Source organism: Ursus arctos, chromosome X (assembly GCF_023065955.2).
Source record: "Ursus arctos isolate Adak ecotype North America chromosome X, UrsArc2.0, whole genome shotgun sequence".
Classification (NCBI taxonomy): Eukaryota; Metazoa; Chordata; class Mammalia; order Carnivora; family Ursidae; genus Ursus; species Ursus arctos.
In genome coordinates this window covers 98255737-98275804 of record NC_079873.1, presented here as the reverse complement: position 1 = coordinate 98275804, position 20068 = coordinate 98255737, and the positions used below count along the sequence as shown (strand labels likewise).

At 38.3% G+C, this 20068-nt stretch overlaps 1 protein-coding gene across 2 annotated transcripts in view; it reads left to right on the top strand.

Moving 5' to 3' along the window:
* Positions 1-20068, top strand: part of TENM1 (teneurin transmembrane protein 1) — a 759525-nt gene that overhangs the window by 208023 nt on the left and 531434 nt on the right. The window contains exons 3-4 of one of the 2 annotated variants that reach the window (XM_057314228.1): positions 1917-2072; positions 12740-13020. In XM_057314228.1, the coding sequence (XP_057170211.1) occupies positions 12804-13020 (217 nt within the window). In that variant the 5' untranslated portion in view covers positions 1917-2072; positions 12740-12803. The remainder of the gene's footprint in view (positions 1-1916; positions 2073-12739; positions 13021-20068) is intronic. The other variant, XM_044391612.3, reaches the window with a different exon arrangement.

The window sequence follows — 20068 nt, the reverse complement described above, 5'->3', positions numbered from 1 at the left end:
TATGAAAAGAACCACATGGAAATTTTATGATTGAAAAATATAGTAATTGAAATGACAAATTCACTAGAGGGACTCAATAGCAGATTTAGGACGGCAAAACAATCAGTTAACTTGAAGACCAATCTGTACAAATTGTCCAATCTGAAGAATAGACAGAAAACAGATAAAGGTAAAATGAACAGAGATATGTGAGGCAACATTAAGAATACCAGCATTTACATAAGATGAATCCCTGTAGGAGAGGTAAAAAAGCCAGGGGAAGAACATTCTTAACAAAGATATTCACAAATTTAACGCAACATGTCAAAAGGATTATATTCGGAAATAAACTGGACATGAAATACTAATACATGCTAAAGCATGAATGATCGAGAGCCAGATGCAACAGGCCATGTATCGTAGGGTTTCATTTACAGAAAATGTCCAGAATAAGCAAATGTACAGAGACAGGAAGTGTATTAGTAGTTGCCAAGGGCTGGAGGGAGGTTGAATTGGGAGTGACTGCTTCATGGATGTGAGCATTATTTTTAGGGTGAGGGAAATGTTTTAAAACTGGATGGTAGTGATAGTTTCACAACTCTATAAATGTACCCCCACATCATTGAATTTTACACTTAAAATGATTGATATGTATGTTATATAAATTATACCTCAATTACCTGTTTAAAAAAGAAACAGTAAACCAACAATAGAAGCAAAACAAAAAAGATCAGTAACGTTGACAATTCCCTGAGTAATATTTTTCCAAACAATAGGTAACCTAGCATTGATACATTTACAGTTGAAAAGTCAGTAATTAATACTTACAATTATATAAGTTGTTTTACAGTTGACGTGGTGCTTTCATAGGTATTATTGGACTCATCTGCCAGCACTCTTAAGAGGGAAGGGCAGTTAGCTTTTATTATGCAGAAGGAAAAGAGGTTAGCTCATTTATCCAGTGTCATATAGTCAATGACACAAGATGGGCCCAAACTCAGACTTCTGACTCCAAGTTCAGGGCCCTTACTATTACATTATGCCAAACCAACTCTCTGTGGTGGCAACCCAATTGTAATTACATTGTATTATTCCCTGTGAATATGGAAATTTAGATATTAGAAGAGGGAATCACAAAGGTGAAACTTACAGTTTAATCCATGCTATGTTCTTACTGAGTATTTGTTGATAAGGGGGCTGAGAAAGTCTAGTAAATTTCTGGCTTGTGACCTGGCATGGTGTAGAGATCTGTATCAAACTGATCACACATGACCCAGAAATACCAAGTCAATTCCTGCTCTCTCATCTGGAGTGTCTAGTAAATGCAAAATGTGGTAGGCAGGGGAATTGTGTTGCACACTGACACCTTATAAGTAAAAGGACTAGAATCTGTGACCTCAAAGAGATTAAGAGTATAGACTCTTGAGCTGGACTTTTTGGATTTGACATCTATCTCCACTAGCTGTGTGATCTGAGGAAAATTACTTAACCTTTTTCTGCCTGTTCCTTTGTCTACAAAATAAGGAAAACATATCTCATTATGAAATTTTTGAGGAAGAAAAGCAATCATGAATATAAATTGCTTTAAAAAGTGGATCTTTTTCCTAGTCCTTTTACTTCTGATAAGAATAAGAATAAGCATTATTATTTAAGCAAGCTGACAACTTAAACTTCTACTAGGGCCTTTTCTCTGGTACTTGTTTTTTAAAACTTTTATAATCATATTATATTAATGGACAACCATAACAGCCTTCTGAAATGCATAGGATTAATGATAGTAGGTATTTCCCCACTTGATAGGAAGAAAACGGTGCCACACTACTTTGTCATAAAGCTGGGTGTAGAACCTGCATTTCAGGGCTCCCTCTAATATAGGCTGCTGCCTTTGGCATACTGTAGTCCCCCCTTATCCACGGTTTCACTTTCTGTGGTTTCAGTTACCCATGGTGAACTGAGGTTTGGAAGCAGATGATCCTCCTTCTGACATATCTCAGAAAGTCAATAGTAGCCTAATGCTGTCACAAGGCCTATGTCCTTCACTTCACTTCATCTCATCACGTGGGCATTTTACCATCTCACATCTTTACAAGAGGGTGAGTGTACTGCAATGATGTATTTTGAAAGAGAGAGAGAAACCACATTCATGTAACTTTTATTATATTGTTATAATAGTTCTACTTTATTAGTAGTTATTGTTGTTATTCTCTCATTGTGCCTAATTTAGACTTTAAGTTAAACTTTATTGTAAGTATGTACGTATAGGAAAAAACAGTCTGTATGGGGTTTGGTGTACTATCCCTGGTTTCAAGGCATCCACTGGGGATCTTGAAATGTATGCCCTGCAGATAAGGTGGGATTACTGTAGTTAGCCTTTGCCTAGAAGAGCAAGATACTTGGTGCAGACCCCTGCAATCATTATTAACCCCTGCATCCACCTCTATAATTAAATCACTAAAGGGTCTGTATCTTTGTAGCATATGTAATGTTAATTTCAGTAGCTCCACTTCCATCTAATATTTGACATAATTGAAAATGAGGTTCAAGTTAGTAAGCAGTGAAAATGTTTCTGCTTCCAATTGTTAAACATGAAATTTGGGAGAGTTACTGAAAATGTACCACTTTCACTGAACTAATGCAGAATATGGATGGCAATACAGAGCTATGATTAATAATTGCTATCTGCAAGCTATGGAGGAAAGTCATATCTCTAGTGTTCAATACCGTATTTAAAGCCTATTACTTCTCAAGATACTGTATTAAATTTGATGCTACATTTTGGATAAGTATGTTAATGCTAAAATTACCACAAAATTTACAAAATCCCAACGGATTTCATTGTAAGAAAAGTGAATTGAATATGATTGTTTACTTGGTGAAATCAGCTATTGTTCTTCTCCAAAGAGTAAAAAAAGCTTTTATACATTGAGTTACTTTCAATTTTCTTGAAGATTGTTCCCGTATTAAGTGTTTTGCTGATTTACATAATCCACCACAAAGGATATTGAAAAGTTACAAGAAAGATAATTTGAAATTACTTTAGGAAGTTGTTGGAGTTCCAAAAGAGATGGTGTGATGGAGGTAGATGTCACTGCAATTCATATGTAGTATTATTTTCAAATTACTAAGGGATAGAGGTATGCTTGGTAGTTATACAATTAAAAACAATCTCTGCCTCAATTGGAAATAGCAACTAGAGAGTCTGGGCCCTCATTTGGCATGCACTAAGCTGTTGCCATTATCTGTTGAAATACTCAACATGGGCACCTGAGTGGCTCAGGCTTTTAAGCATCTCACTCTTGACTTTAGCTCAGGTTATGATCTTAGGTTGTGAGATGGAGCTCTGTGTTGGGCTCCGCGCTAGGCATGGAGCCTGCTTAAGATTCTCTCTACCACCCCTTCCTTCCCCCCCCCCGCAAGCAAAAGCCAAAACAAAACAAAAAAGAAATACTCAACAAATCTTCAAAATCATAATTTGTATAGTTCCAGTCCCCCAGAACTTTGTCTACACTCATGTGTGTTTGTGTGTGTGTGGTGTATGGGAAAGTTACAGAGTCCAGATTCCCTAAGCACAATAGAGAATAGTAAATGAGACCAAATAATTGGTCTACAGTTCTGGATGCTGATTTTTCTTTTAAAACTATTTTCCAGGTTAGGGTTTCTTTTTGGAATCTGGTGACAGCACCAATTTTTCCATTCATAATTCTCTCTCTCCACTTGTCTCAAGTGATCTAGCATCAGTGTCCCTAAAAATGTCCAAAAATAATGAGAAAAAATAAAGATACAAGCAGCCAGAAAAAAACAACATCTACAGAGAGAGATGTGAGATTAATTAATCATCACTCTTTAGTTGTGGAATTAAGAGCCTTCCTTTTTTCTCTTTCAAAATGGCCTAAAGAGTCTGCCCAGGCACTGTGAAGACATCCACTGCAGCTGTTCTCACAACTGAGTCAAATCAGTTTTGGAGGAATATTTTTCCAGGAGGGACCTTTCAGCCTTCCATTGTAAGATTTAAAAAATGCTAATAGAACAGTTAGCTTAAACAAGCACATGCGAACCAATGCAGTAAACAGAATTTCATTTCAACTCTTGAGTGTTATCTCTTTGATATAATAGGATATGTATGTAGCACAAAAGCAGTCTACTTTGAAAGTCATCATTTCCTGGATAAGAAGCCTCATATGCAGTACATAAAATTCTCAGCCTATCTCCTGAAAAATGATGATTTATTTCTTTTTTACTTACTAAAATATTATGGTTGTGTCCACGAGACAGATACCAAAATAACTGGCCAATTCCATGACAAAATGAAACTAGGCTTTAGGCTTTATGTACCTACCTGGGTGCTCATCACACACAAATTGATTTTTTTTATTTATATATATTAGAATTTAGTCAAACTACAGTTACTTTGTGAATGACTAAATGAAGTAAATCAAACAGCTGCTGAGCAATTAGATGCTAACAAATTGTTTTCAGAAAAACTCTTGGTTTGGGGCGCCTGGGTGGCACAGCGGTTAAGCGTCTGCCTTCGGCTCAGGGCGTGATCCCGGCGTTGTGGGATCGAGCCCCACATCAGGCTCCTCCGCTATGAGCCTGCTTCTTCCTCTCCCACTCCCCCTGCTTGTGTTCCCTCTCTCGCTGGCTGTCTCTATCTCTGTCAAATAAATAAATAAATAAATCTTTAAAAAAAAAAACTCTTGGTTTAACTAAGTTTATCATTATTTTTCTAAAACACTGTCCAGCCAGTGATCATGCTTTCCTTTTAGAATAAAGTTCAGTCATCTCAAAAGGCCCAAAAAAGGGCAAATGACGAACTATGAAAGTTAGTTTCAGCACACGTTATGGATAAAGGGTTAATTTATTTGTTATATGCTACTAATATAATTTAATTAAAAAAAATACTCAGGTCCCCAGTGGATAAATGCACAAAAGCCGTAAGTAGTTCACAGGAGAGGAAATAGACCTAGCAAGTGCGTGCGGAAAAAATTACTCAGTCTCACTAATAATCCAGGACATTCAAACTAAAAGAAGATACCTTTAATTTACTTATTTCAAAAAGACATTAAAAAATAATACTCAAGGTTGGCAAGGGTACAATGAGAGGAGAACGTTCCCACACATTGCTAATGGCAGTGTAAATCATTACAATCCCCCAAAGCCACAAATATGTTCAAACCTTTTGGCTTATTAATTCAACTTCTTGGAATTTACCCTAAGGAAATAATAAAAAATATTGAAGACGTGCATGTTATCTTCAAATGACCCCAGTTAGAATATTTATAAATGGGGAGAGAAAATGTAAAGGCCCAACAATAGGGGAGTGGGTATGCAAATTATGGTATATCCGCTCAACACTGCTATTAAAAATGACGGTTACAGAAATTTTGTGGAAAAATGCAAAAATATCTAGACTGAAGGAAGCAACATGAAAAAATGTATTTGTGTATTATGAATGGAAGGAAATGGACCAGAATGACAGCAGTCATTCTTAGAAGTTGGTAGGATAAATGGGGCCAATTTCTCTCTCAGTCTTGGAAAGAGTCAAGTGATTATCTTGCTTTTGCAGCTTTTGTTTGTTCCCCACAACAATTCACTAAGCATTCCCTTAAGAAAAACAAAGAAAGGTGGGAGAAGAATCAGCCAAAAGTTCACATTCCATTTAAGGGCTTCCTAAGTCCCGTCTTTTATTTTTTTTTCTTTTTATTTAATTGAAGTGTTGTTGACACACAATATTATCTTAGTTTCAGGTGTACAATATAGTGATTTGACACTTACGTACATTATGCAGTGTTTATCATGTTAAGCGTAGTTACCGTCCGTCGCCATACAAAGTTATTACAATATTATTGACTACATCCCCTATGCTGTACTTTCCATCCCCATGACATTTATTTTATAACTGGAAGTTTGTAGCTCTTAATCCCCTTCACCTATTTCACCTATCTTCCCATCCCCCTTCTCTCTGGCAACCCCCAGTTCTCTGTATTTGTGAGTCTGTTTCTGTTATGTTTTGCCTATTGTTTTGTTTTTTAGATTCCACATATAAGTGAAATCATGTGGTATTTGTCTTTTTTTGGTCTGACTTATTTCACTTAGTATAATACTCTCTAGTTCCATCCATGTTGTCACAAATGACAAGAATTTATTCTTTTTATGGCTGAGCAATATTCCCCCACTCACATGTGTGCACACATTGTGTGTGTGTGTGTGTGTGTGTGTGCATGCGCACGTGTACCACATCTTTATCTATTCATCTGTTGATGAACACTTAGGTTGCTTCCATGTCTTAACGATTGTTGATAATGCTGCAATAAACAGAGGAGCCTTTATCTTTTTGAATTAGTATTTTTGTTTTCTTTGGGTAAATACCCAGAAGCAGGATTGCTGAATCATACTATATTTCTGTTGTTAATATTTTTGAGGAACCTCCATGCTATTTTCCATAGTGTCTGCACCAGTTGACATTCATTCTCCTCAACAATGCATGTGCTCCCCTTTCTCCACATCCTCACCAACATCTGTTATTAGTCCAGTGTTTTGTGAATGAATCAATCTGCATTAATGTAAAAGGTCCTCACTGAAGACAAATTATTATAATAATCCCAAGGAGTACTATCCCCCTTTGCTAGCTATTCTCCAGGTGCTAGGTGGCCTCACTTCCTCTGTCTACTGTGCTCTGAAAAAGGCCTGTTCTCCTTGAGCAATGTCCAATGTACTCTTTTTTTCTGGAGTATAGTGTGTCTTTTTGGTGAAGGTTCCAACCCATAAACAGTTGCTGTGAGTAGGACAGGCCTGTTTTCCCTTTGGAGAGGGTGTATATGTGATTAATAATAAGAAATGGAAAGAAAATAACAGGATAGAGGAACAGGAAAGGAGGTTATCCCCAGTGCATAAATATATACACAGATCAATGGATTCAAAAGTAATGTTTTAGTTAAACTACCCCATAATAGATTGGACTGTGTGTGAAGGGTTGGGAAGAGGGAGAGGAAAGGAACAGAAGAGAGAGGAGGGGAGGGGGACTGATAAATAATGTAGACTTGGCTTGGAATAAACCCACCATTTTTTCTAGTTTTTTTTTAACTTTTTATTTAAATTCCAGTTAGTTAACATAGAGTATAATGTTAGTTTTGGGTGTACAAATGTAGTGATTCAATAACTTTATACATCATCCCGTGCTTGTCACAACAAATGTACACCTTAATCCCCATTCCCTATTTCTCCCATCTCCCCACCCACATTCCTCTGGTAACCATCAGTTTGTTCTCTATAGTTAAGAATCTGTTTCTTGGGGGCACCTGGGTGGCTCAGTCAGTTAAGCGTCTACCTTCAGCTCAGGTCACGATCTCAGGGTGGTGGGATCGAGCACCAAGTTAGGCTCCGTGCTCAGCAGATTCTCAGATATTCTCTCCCTCTCCCTCCGCCCCTCCCACTGCTCGCTTGCTCTCTTTCTCTCAAATAAATAAAATCTTAAAAAAAGAATTTGTTTTATTGGTTTTTCTCTCTTCTTTTGCTCATTTGTTTTGTTTCTTAAATTCTACATAGGAGTGAAATCAAGTGGACTTGGTCTTTGACTGACTGATTTCACTTAGCATAAACCCACCATTTTTCTTTTGACCAATCAATCTAAGCTTCCCTTCAATTTCATATACAATCATGAGATTTTAGAGCTATAAGAGCTCTTTGAGATAATCTAATCTCCTTGTTACATTTAGAAAAACGAGAGGCCCTAAGAGAGAGTAGGTGATATATCTTAGGCCACTGTCCAAGTGTCTTCTGAATGACAATGTGGAGTAGTGATTAAGAGTGTGGCCTTTGGAGCAGATTGTATGAATTGAAATCTCAGCTCTACAGTTTACTAGTTATGTGACCTTGGTCTAGTCACTTAACTGCTCTGTTACTTGCTTTTCTTTATCTATAAAATGTACCTACTTCATCAGACACAATAAGAAAGGAGTTAATGTGTGAAAAGCACTTAGAACAGTGCCTGGTGGGCCTGCTCCATGAGACCTGCCACCTGAGTTAGCTGCTACTAGTGTTATGGTGCTGATTCTGCCATTCCAAGGCCAATGGTTTCCAAATACCAAGTCGTCTCTTCATAGCCTTATGGCGACTAAAGAAATAAACATATGCCTCCCCGGGTCTTTTCCAAAGTCACCTTGGAGTTTATCTTAGTAGCAAGTAGCAAGTGGAAAACACAAAGGTAAACCACAGGTAGTGGCATTTGAATTTATACTGTGTGACCTATCTGAATGTATCTTCTGTAGAGAAGATAATTGACTTTGATTTTCACGGTTTCATAACAGCAGCATGTATTTTACCTACACAGTTCCCTTTTGTAAAGTTTTCATTATCAAAATAATAGCGAAATAAGAAAAACTGCTATGCTGTGAATAGCATTATGTGTACATTTGATTTTTCTATGAGTTGACAGTGTGATCGTCACGTCTAAATAACATTTGCTCGTCAGTGGACCTCCAGGATGCCATGTTGGGCACTGAATGAAGAAATCATAAAGCAAATATGTCCTTAACTGTAGAGTATTTAGAACAGCATCTTGGCAGAATTATTGTGCTTTCAAATTTTGTTAGATTTAAAGTATTAATCTTTCTCTAAATGTTGTCCTATTTTTTTTTATTTTCAAAAAGTGAACCGTTTGTGAGTGAAGTCAAGCTCTGCCTCCCAGGACTTCGGTAACTATCACAGCTTCCTATCTCTAGGCACAGAGTTGTGCGCCTCCAGATCATGTGCTGAAAGAGAGCTGGAATGTATCTTCTGCTGTCTGGGCCCACTGACAAGAACATTAAGACAGGAAGTTGTGGTTGAGGGTCAGGGAGCAGGGAAGGATTATTTTCTCTTGGTTTATACCAATTTGTGGTTTAAAGGAAGATTGCTTCCAAGAACCCTCAATAACCTTGAATAGATGTGACATTAGTAGCTGATTCATAGTTGTGAATAGCTGTGATTAGAACTTCAAGAATAGTTCAGAATGGCTATAGGAATATTCCTCTCCCTCTCTCTTTCTTTCTCCCTTCTGCCCCCACCCCCACCCCCTCAGGAATTTTCATGTTGCAAATAAACATACTGAGGGGAAAGAGAATGTCTGCATTTTCATACATAAAAATAAGGGTGATTTTAACATCATAAATCATAGTTGCCAGAAGACAACATTAGGCATTAGAAGTGAGATGTTTTTCATTTTTAAATTTAACTTGTTAGGTTTGAATGGTGTTAAGATAAGTGTAAATTCATAACCAACTGAGACTTAAGAAGGAATGCTATTTTGACCATACCTCTGCTATGTTAATCCCAATCAGAGTGAACCAAACTTGATTGAAAGAGCAAGTGAGAGATGGGAGAGAAAATAAAATATATATTTCTATATTGTAACAGAAAACATTTTATTAAATTATTTTTAATTATAAGGTCCTTGATTGATATTTTTGCATCATCAATGTCCTTATGTGGAAAGTAGCTCTCCACCCCTACTTGGCAAGTTTGCATTCTTTAATGAACAAAAACTGTATGTGTTGGCTGCAGTGAATCTAGATTAATTTTATTGATGCCTCCTTTTCTGGGTGGAAGTCCAGTTCTCTGCTGCAAAGATACATTTCTGGAAGTTAGCTATTGATATGTTTCTCACTTTGCACTATTTGTAGCAAAGTTCTGGTTTAAAGTCCAGCCAGCTGTCCACCTTATGAAGCACATGCTATGGGAACCTAAGGAAAAAGAGATTAAAATCGGTTTATCACAGAAGACGCTCAGTAGAATTTCAGTGGTTGTGGTGATGGCATTGGTGATGAACAAATAAGCTGAATCAAGTACAGTCTTTCCCAATATCCTCATCTTTGGTGCTTAAACATTGCTTTGTCTTTCTTTATGAGTCCTTTCATTCTGCTTGGCAATAGAGTTGTTTATCACTAGCATTGGACTGTGAATTCCTTGGAGGCGGAGACGATGACCTATTCATTTCCACATTCTCTCTAGCCCCTCTTGTGACTGCTGGGCCACAATGTATTCAGTTCATTCAGCAAGTATTGATCAAGAGTCTACTACATGCCAGCCATTGTGCTTGTTTGGGGGATATAACAATGAATAGAAAAGATAAAAACACTTCATGGAACTTACATTTTAGTGGGGAGAGACAGATGACGGACAATAAACAAATAAGCAAAATATAGTATGTCATTTGGTGATAAGTGCTACGAAAGACAGGAAGGAGGATGAGAAGTGACCTTTTTTTTGTGGTTTACAATGGGATGTTGCAAAGGCCCTGAGGCGGAAACATGCCTGTGATTTTCAGAAACAGCGAGAAGGCCAGTGCACCTAAAGTGCATGATATAGGTAGAAGTATCAGGGGATGAGGTTGGAAAGGTTAGGATAGAGACAGGTGAACCTCGTAGGGGCCTTGTTGGTCATTGTAAGGATTTTGGCTTTTATTTTGAAGGAAATGAGGCACTATTGCTGCTTCTGAGCAAAGGAGAGACATGACATGACTTAGATTTTAAAAGCTTCATTTGGCTGTAGTGTGGGGAATGTGCTATAACGAGAGCAGTGGTGAAAGCAGCACATCAGTTAGGCCATTGCAGTAATCTGGTGGGAGATGATGGCTTGAACCAATGAAGCGGGAGTGGGGAAGTGGAGGGGTGTCATTGGATTCTGGATATATTTCAAAGTTAGCACCAACAGTATTTACTGATGGATTACATGTGGCATGTGAAAGACAGGAATCAGTGTGTGTGGCCTGAGCCAATGGAAGAATGGAGCTGCCATTTACCGAGATGGGGAAGACCATGAGAGGAGTGAGTCTGGGAAGCCGTGGGAATTGGGACATGAGTTTTGAACATAGTAAGTTTGAGAAGCCAGGTAGAGGTATTGAGTGGGCAGCAGGATATTCATGTCTGTGGTTCAGGGGAGAGAATATGCTGGAGCTATAAATTGGGGAGTGTATAGACAGTATGTCTCATGAGATGGCGTGAGATTAGATTGTTGCTGAATCGTCAGTGTACATTCACTTACAATACTTGATTTGCTTTCTCTCCAACTATGCTCATCTCTGGTATTACATCATACCAAACTGGCTGTTTCTGTAGACCATTAATGGAATTTGTAGTTTAGGTATTAAATAGTTTCTACTATGTGTGTGGCTCGAGTAGTGCTAAGTGGTATGGGGGCTCTAAAGAAGGATAAGACTCAGATTCTGCCTTCAAGGACCTTAACATTTGGTTAGGGAAGTAACACTTCGATTCTTTGATTCATGAAACTTCGTTCCTACTATGAAGGATTAGGTACCATTGAATGCCTGTCAGTCAATCCATAAGCCTTATTGAGTGATTTCTGTATTCCGTGTGTTTGTTATACATACAATAGGAATTCCAAAAAGTGAGATTTTGAGGAATTCCAAAACGTGAGATCCTGCGCATGATTTAGGAACCACTAACTAGATGTCTGTAGATTGCTTTGAAAACACCTGCGGCAAAGAGCTTTAGAAAAAGGAGTTCATTTCACTGCAAAATAAAATCATAAAGTTATTTGGGTTTGAACTAAGTTTTTTTTTTTTATAAATATCTTTTTTTTTAAGATTTTATTTATTTATTCGAAAGAGATAGAGACAGCCAGCGAGAGAGGGAACACAAGTAGGGGGAGTGGGAGAGGAAGAAGCAGGCTCATAGCAGAAGAGCCTGATGTGGGGCTCGATCCCAGATCGCCGGGATCACGCCCTGAGCCGAAGGCAGATGCTTAACCGCTGTGCCACCCAGGCGCCCCTGAACTAAGTTTTTTAACACTGCACAAAAGGACCAAGTTGCAGAGTTGCAGCATTTGATGAAAATAATGATAAAATAATGCAAGGAATGAAAATAAGCACATTTTTACAGGGCTTCAAACTTTTTGGAGGACTTCGACATCTCAAATGGCATATGATGCACTTAAACCTCTCTGTGGTAAGGCGGTAATGCCTCGACTTGCCCTAAGAGCCTGTGACTTCGAGCTCAGCATTCTGTGGGGGGAAAGTGGGGTGCTTTCAGTGATTTATCATGAAGTTTTAAAATTTCTATTTCTAAACCCGATTTAGATCCTGCTGTTCCTATATCAGTGTACTCACCAGAAGTGTTGTTTACATCCTCTCAGAACTATAGAACAAAAATTTACCACCACCTAACTCATTAAAAATTCTCTGCAAGCCCGAGGCTCAAAAGCCACAATATGGACACAAAGAGCTCAGTCCCCCTCGAGGACACTTTATTTCATGAGCCTCCCTCACTCAGAATTTTCCCCTTCTTCAAAACCCTTTTCTTAAATGCAGTATTAAACCAGAGGCAAGACTGTTTTTTCTAAATGTAGTTCTCTTACCAGTTTTCGTTTCAAATGTGAGATGTGCTAGGTTAGTATTTGTACTCTTGGCCACTTTCAAATCTTAGAATGTTTTTCAATCTAACCACTGACATTATCATTAAGAACATGCACACACCTTAGGAAACCTTGTCCTTTATTTGCATTCCAATACAAATATTTTTGAAGGCTGTCTCTCTTCTACCTCGAGTATTTTCTGATGCTGCAACCTCCAGTTTAATCCTAAATGCTTGCCAGTGTGTGCATGTAACACAGAGTGTTATTATTGCCTTAGGCTAGCTTCATGTCATCTAGTTTGTCTTTTGCTTCACTCCTTTGATAGTATTATCAGAACCAATTGTGAATCTGCCAGATGCATTTCCTCTCAAAAGGACAAATCTAAGAAGGCTTGTTTTTCCCTCTCTTCCAGGGCTGCTTACATTAAAGGAGTTCCTCTTCCTTTGTTTCATGAAATTGAGCTTGCTTAATCAGACATGGAGCAAACGGACTGCAAACCCTACCAGCCTCTCTCAAAAGTCAAGCATGAAATGGATCTAGCTTATACCAGTTCTTCTGATGAAAGTGAAGATGGACGAAAACCAAGACAGTCGTACAACTCTAGAGAAACTCTGCATGAGTATAACCAAGAGCTGAGGATGAATTACAATAGCCAGAGTAGGAAGAGGAAAGAAGTGGAGAAATCTACTCAAGGTATGTTTTTACTGGATTTTTAGAACTAAAATTATTTCTCTGTAGGGAATGCTTGTGTGTGTAAACTTATGTTTCAAAACCAAATTTGCTGATGTTAACTGGTTAATAATGTGCACCGCTTACATATGCTTAGTGAATCTGTTCATGTGCCAGTCCAGCTGAGGTTGTAGGTTACATGTGCTTTTTACGGATTATGCATGAATTTAGATGCAACAATCCTCTTATCAGAGCATTCACAATTTGTCTAATCCTACAAATAGCCATTTACAGACTAAAGGATAAATAATTTATAGTAAGATGAAAAGTAAACAGCTAAGTGCTTTTCAAGCCATTGCCTATATGGGACGAAAGTCTCAAATAAATATTTGGCTTCTAAAAGAGCTTTAGAAAGGTTAGTGAAGACCACCAGAAAAAGGTCTGGAAAACCTGTCATCAGAATGTGGACACTTTGTGCAACACAGTCCTAAGGGAAAGTAAGACTTTGTTGGAACCCTTCCTACATGGCTATAATGTAGAGCAGATCCTTTAGACAGCCTTGGTTTCTCAATAATGGATTGACAAGACAGTTTTTAATAAATAGAAAACAGGTAGATAGAAATAGGATTGCCTTATTCTTTCCAATTGATAGTTAAACAGTGGTAGATACTCTTAACCACACAGAAGAAAAGATACTGACTAGTACAGGTTAATACATTTTTTTAAAGAATACACCAATGCTGAAATGAAAAGAAAAATAAGATTTGATTATCTAGATCGGTGGTTCTAAACTTAGGGACCATGAAGCAGCAATAGCAGCATCACCCATAGGGCTTGCTAGTGGTGTAAATTCTCAGGCTCCACCCCAGACCTACTGCATAAGAAACCCTGAGGGGGGACCAGGCGGTTTAACAAGCCCTCCAGGGCATTCTGATGGCAACTCAAGTCTGAGGACCACTGCTCCATCCCTTCTTTTTTTTTTTTTTTTTTTGAAGATTTTATTTACCTGTTAGAGAGAGAGGCAGAAAGAGAGGGAACACAAGCAGGGGGCGCAGCAGAGGGAGAGGGAGAAGCAGGCTTCCCACTGAGCAGGGAGCCTGACCTGGGGCTCGGACCTGGGGCTCTGTCCCAGGACCCTGGGATCATGACCTGAGCCGAAGGCAGACGCTTCACCAACTGAGCCACCCAGGCACCCCTGCTCCATCCTTTTGAAATCTCTTTTACTCAGAGAGCTTCAAAGATCACATCTAGTTGGGTGACTTCCAAATATTTATCTTCAGCTCCATCATTTTTCCCAAACTCTAGCCCTACATTTTCAGTTACCTACTAGGCATTTTTTAATGAATAGACACCCCCCACTGGCAGCTCTAAATAAATGTATCTGAAATGGCAGAAGTCATGTTAACATCTCCAGTCCCACTCCTTTTCTTTCTGTCACAGCATTTGTTAATGATGCTCCCTTTCTCCCCAGCCAGCCGTCCACGTATACTTTCCGTACCTGATCAGGTTGCCTCTTCCAGCAGATTTAACTTCTACTTGTCTCAAATCCACCTTAGCATTATCACTGCTCTCATTTTCTTTCACCTCAACTGTTTTTGTTTCCTAACTGATCTCCTTGGACCTCACCTCATCCCTTCAGTCCTTTTGCCATGCTGTCACCTTTCCCTTCGAATGCCCTTCTCTGCCATCTCCATTTCACCGTATTCAACCATCTTCAAGGCCTAGTCTCCCAGCATTTTTGCCACAGAACCTTTGTTGCACTGTCACCCCCTTTGTACCCATTTCCGATTTTTATTGTTTTTGTATATACTTCTCTAGATTGTACACTCAGTGAAGATGGGGATCATGATTTATTGACTGATCTCTGTTTTCTGTAATACTTAGCATATAATCTGTGCTCTATAATTTTTGATTTAAGGGATAAGTTGCTATCAACCAAAACATAAGTACTTGTCATGCATTGAAAACTGCTTTTTAAATACTGACATTGGCACAGGTTACTTTTTTTTTATGAATAAGTCCATGCTGAGATGAAAAAAAAATCATTTGATTATCTAGATCAGTGGTTGCCAAAGTGTGGAGCCTAGACCAACAGCAACAGCATCACCCATGAACTTGTTAGAGGTGCAAATTCTCAGGCATTGCCCCGGACCATGTAAAATGCAGTTATTATAAATGAAAACTACTGTATTCTAATTAGTATTAGAATCTTACATTAGAGAAATCTTAAATTGAGCCAAAGATTTTATATATTTATACTAACATTTAAATATACCTTAAATGTTTATGATATTAACTATATTACACATTTTTTAGCTCTTATCGTAATTGGTAAAAGTTTTGTATCTGTCTTTTCAACTAATTCATTTTAATCTTTCCTCTTTGTTCTGCTAATGACTATAAATTTGTTATAAAATAATTTCATTCTTCTGTCTTAACTATTTTTGGCTCATCTATGCTTTAAAAAATGTGTAGTTCCCATTAAAATATTTTTCTGTAAGTTTGTCTTTACAGAATATGAACTTAACAATTGTGAGTTGTGGGTTATGGGAATGAAGTGTAGAGTGCTTGACCTCATGTTGTGAGTTTAAGAATGCACTTCTAGTGGCAGTTTGTTCTAAAAATATAAGCAATTTTGTACTGACTCAGTGTAAAGAGCCTAGCCGACCTCATATTTCCTCTCTGCATTGTGACTAAAATGAATTTTGAGAAGATGGATGTTTGTCTTCTATGATGCCATCCTAACTTTTTTTTCAATGACCTGTTGGTACTCAGTAAGCTTTTACTTAGCACTCACGATGTGTCAGGCCTTGAGTCAGTACTAAGGATGGAGATGACTCCAATAGTTTCTGCTTGTAGGAAATTCATAAGGTGGTGGAGAAAATATATATCAAACAAATCATTGCAATTGAATGTAGTACTTTTATAGATAAATAAAGTGGTATGGAAATATGCAGGGAATCAGGGTCCATAGAAAGGTAATATTTGATCTTGGTCTTAAAATTTGAGTACAGTCTTACTTGGAAAAGGACATTACAAGAGGGTAGATTAGCAGAAGCAAAAGCATAAAGCTGTGAAAAGGCCTGGGATGGTGAAAATTTCGGTGTGGCTAAGAGCAAGGTATATTGGAGCTGGATCACAAAAAGTATTGCATGCCCAATTTAGGAGTTCTTTTTTTCCTTTAAGCATTAAAAACCACAGCTTTTAAGTGATGGAGAATTTCGTGTTGAATGTGATTTTTAGGATGAGAAGCATAGAAGAGAATTGTAGATATATAAGCATCAGTGTAACGGATTGATTGCAGTTGGGAAAAATTGGATGCAGGGTGACAATCTATGAAGCTACTGAATTAGCCCAGGCTAAGATTGGAAATGAAGGTATCAGAAGAGGTAAAGAAACACGGTGCAGAGATATCAGTGTGGAGGAACTGATAGGAGTTGGTAATTGATTAGTTGCTGAGGTTGAAAGAGATAACAGAGTCAAGGATGCCTCAATTTCAAGTTTGGGACACTGGGAGGATGATCATCCATCTACCAAGAGAAGGAAAATAGGAGGAAGGGTGGGTTTGGAAGGGAAGAGAATGCATATCTTTCTGGACATGTTACATATAAGGTGCTTGGGTGACATCCAGGTGGATTTTCCTATCAGGCACTTGGGAATGCGTGTCTAGAGTTCAGGAATGATCTGGACTGTTGATATAAGTAGATTTGAGTTCATCAGTATCTTACAGTAGGAGATGCCTGGGGATGGATGATATTACCCAGGGAGAATGTGTACAGTGAGACTAGAGAAAGGCCAAGGACAAAAGTCTGAATCTATCTATCACCCATGAACTTAAATACATTTTCAACCTATTTAAATTTTTAGCTAGCACTATCCTTTGGTGTACTGACTTACATATACTCAAGTGTAAAGATCCGGGAGGTGAAAGTCCAGAAACTTGGGATCTTATCGGTCAGTGACTCACTGATCTTTACAGACATCTAGGAGGGAAAATAAGTGCCTCTTCAGGAGAGAAATGAATTATCCCTCATTAGGCAAACCGTGGACCCAATTATCATCTTTTTTGGTGAGGTCTGGAATCTATTTTGTTGTCTTATTCCATGTATTACTACCTATGAACAAAACAAGATATTAATAATTTTCACATATTTATGTGAGTGGTGGTACTTTGCATCAACCTAGCTAGAGTTGAGCTTGACATTATTTTTAAGGAATACAATTCTCAGAAAATCGCCACGTTTTAAGTCAGGAAGGAAGAAAACAAATATAATTGGGCATTTGCTATAGTGGCAGACACTCTGCTGGATGCCTTTCAGGCTTACTAGCTGTGCCACCTTAAGCAAGTTACTTCAGCTCTCTGAGCCTGTTTTTCATCTGCAGAGTCGACTTCATCATCATCATCATCATCATCAACACCACCATAATCACAATGATAAAAGTAATAATAAAATTAAGGCTGGAAGAGTACCTGCTCTGTTTCGGGACTCTGCTAGGTGCTCTACATTTGCTCCTCAAATACCTTATGAAGTATGACATATCATTTCCAGTTTACAGATAAGGTAACTGAGGCTTGGCGAGAAATAACCGCTCAGTTTCTGCAGCTAAAAACTGGTAAGACTTGGACTGGAAATCAAGTCTTTGGCTCTAAAGTTCCCATCACTCACTACACTACGCTCCTCCCAAACCTACCTCATGAGGTTATGGTAAGTATTCATTGTGATCATAAGTGTGAAAATGTTTAGGAACTCAATAAATGTTAGTTTCCCTTCATTTTCTTCCCTGACATCCTTGCCAGCCTCTTTTTGTTTCAGTCACCAAGGGTTTACAAAGAGGTTTAACAAGGCTTTTCGTTCTGATGATCTTTAGAAAAGGGCAGGTGATGTGCTACCTAATTCATAATGAAATATTCCTGAGTGTGTTTGTTTCACTTTTTAGGGAAGCTACTGTGCCATCCAATTCAGGGCTTGTTTTGGGGAAATATTAATAAGAGGAAATGCTTGATCCCACCTGAAAATATCTTTAACTTCTTATTTTTATTTGCCAAGAAAGCAGCACCCGCTCCCCCAGGTACACACAGAGTACTGGATTCTAAAACTGATTTTCTTCCAAGAGCTTTCGAATTAAGGGATGGACACTAATCTAATATTATTCACAGTTCCTCACTAACGGGTTAGATGAGCCCTAGGCGAGCTTATTTTATATGATTTTTGGCAGGTCTGATAGCAGGGCTAGATTTCCTGGAGGCACAGAGGCTAGCAGTTTTTCCCAAGCAGCCTCACTTCCAAGGGAGGCATCAATTAACTAAAAGAATTAGTGTAAGCCAAATGAAAATATAAATATATGAATGTATAAACCAAGGATAATAATTTGAATTCTGAGAAGTGCCCTATAATTTTTATAATAGGTGAGATTAGTTTTGAATGTAGCCATTTTACCCATCAGTAATTATGACTGTGAACTCACCCATGCATGAAAAGGAGGTACGGTGAGGGCCTGTTTACAGATCCCACAAGATCACAGACTGCTGAGATACTACAGATGACACAAACATTTTTTCTCTGCTTTCTTGGACTGCTCTTTTGTGGCTTCTCTTTTCTCCTGTGTGGTTTTTGTCTGGTTGGTTGTTTTCCTCTTTCTTACGACCTAAGCGTAAACCTCACATTACCGCCATCTGGTGGGAAAATTCCGAACTGCCGGTTTGTATTTACCAAGATCACATGGAAGCGAACCATGTCATCCATGCTTCCGCGCGACCATCCATCCGTCTGTCCATCTATCCATTTGTTTCATTTACTCATCAAGCATTCATTTAGGGTCAACTATGTTTCAGGTACTTTGCTAGATGGATGAAGTTCATCTTGAAGTAAATGGACACAAGTTACTTATTATTTCCCCCCTCCTTGCCCTAGGCTAATATTGCCACTTCATTCCACAGAAGCTGTTCAAACACCACTGCCATTTGTGGGTTCAAGGAGCAGACAGAAGCCCAAATTTGAGAAGCACATTTCTCGATTCTTATTTCAAGCACTTAGCAGGAGTATAAACTATTATTTGCTTAATATCTAAAAAGTATGGATAACAGTTTCTCTGAAAATCTTAAAAGAACTTTTAATCTCAGGATCTGTATTTACATGGTAAAGATCACAGATGGCAGGTATAATAGAAGCTAGCAGGGCCTATAAAGTGAAAATTTTACCAGCATTTGATCACCTGTAATGAGTTTAGTGCTGTGAGCATGTTGTACCTCTAGTTGTCTACAGCTGCCCAGAAAGAACCTAGACTCTAAGAGAAAACTGTTATTTAGCAGTAACTCCAGTTTGTTCATGTATTTTAGTATCAGTTGTTCATGAAAACTTACTCGGTAAACATTTACTTACATAGCATCTAAACGTGTGATGGAATGTCCATGGCACTTGGGCTACTGCTCCAGCATGCCCCCTGGCACACATCCCTGATCAAATCATGGTGTTCTTTCTTGTTGAGCCCAATGGCAACCTCACATTCCCGTCCACAAAGCATTCCATGCAAGCATTATCAATGAGTTGTCAACTGTAATTGAGATGAACCTCTTTGAGGTGAAACACCGAGATGAAACCTGCTTCCTATCTGTGCTCTGCTTATCTGTGCCAAGTTTTGTGTTAAACTCTGAAGATTAATAGATGAATAAGAAACAGTTCTTGCCTTCGAAGAACTCAGAGTATGGTGGAAAGGCAGATACAAACCAGCAACAGTGAGGCAATGTGGCCAGTGTTATAATGGTGATATATGTAAAGTACCATGGGAGTCTAGAAGCTAAAACCACGTAGTCGGCATGGGGAATGATAACAATGATTATAAGAGAAAAATCTAACGTTTACTAAGAACCAGGCACCAAGTAAGGCACTTAAGGTGGATTATGTTATTCAGTCATTCTAATAATGCTGTGAGGTTGGGATCATTATTATCCCTGTTTACAGATGAGTAAAGCAAGGCACAGAGATGTTAAGTAATTTGCCTAATATTATGGAAGTAGTAAGGAATAGGAATGGGATTGGAACCCAGACAGTGTGACATTAGAGCCCACTGCCAT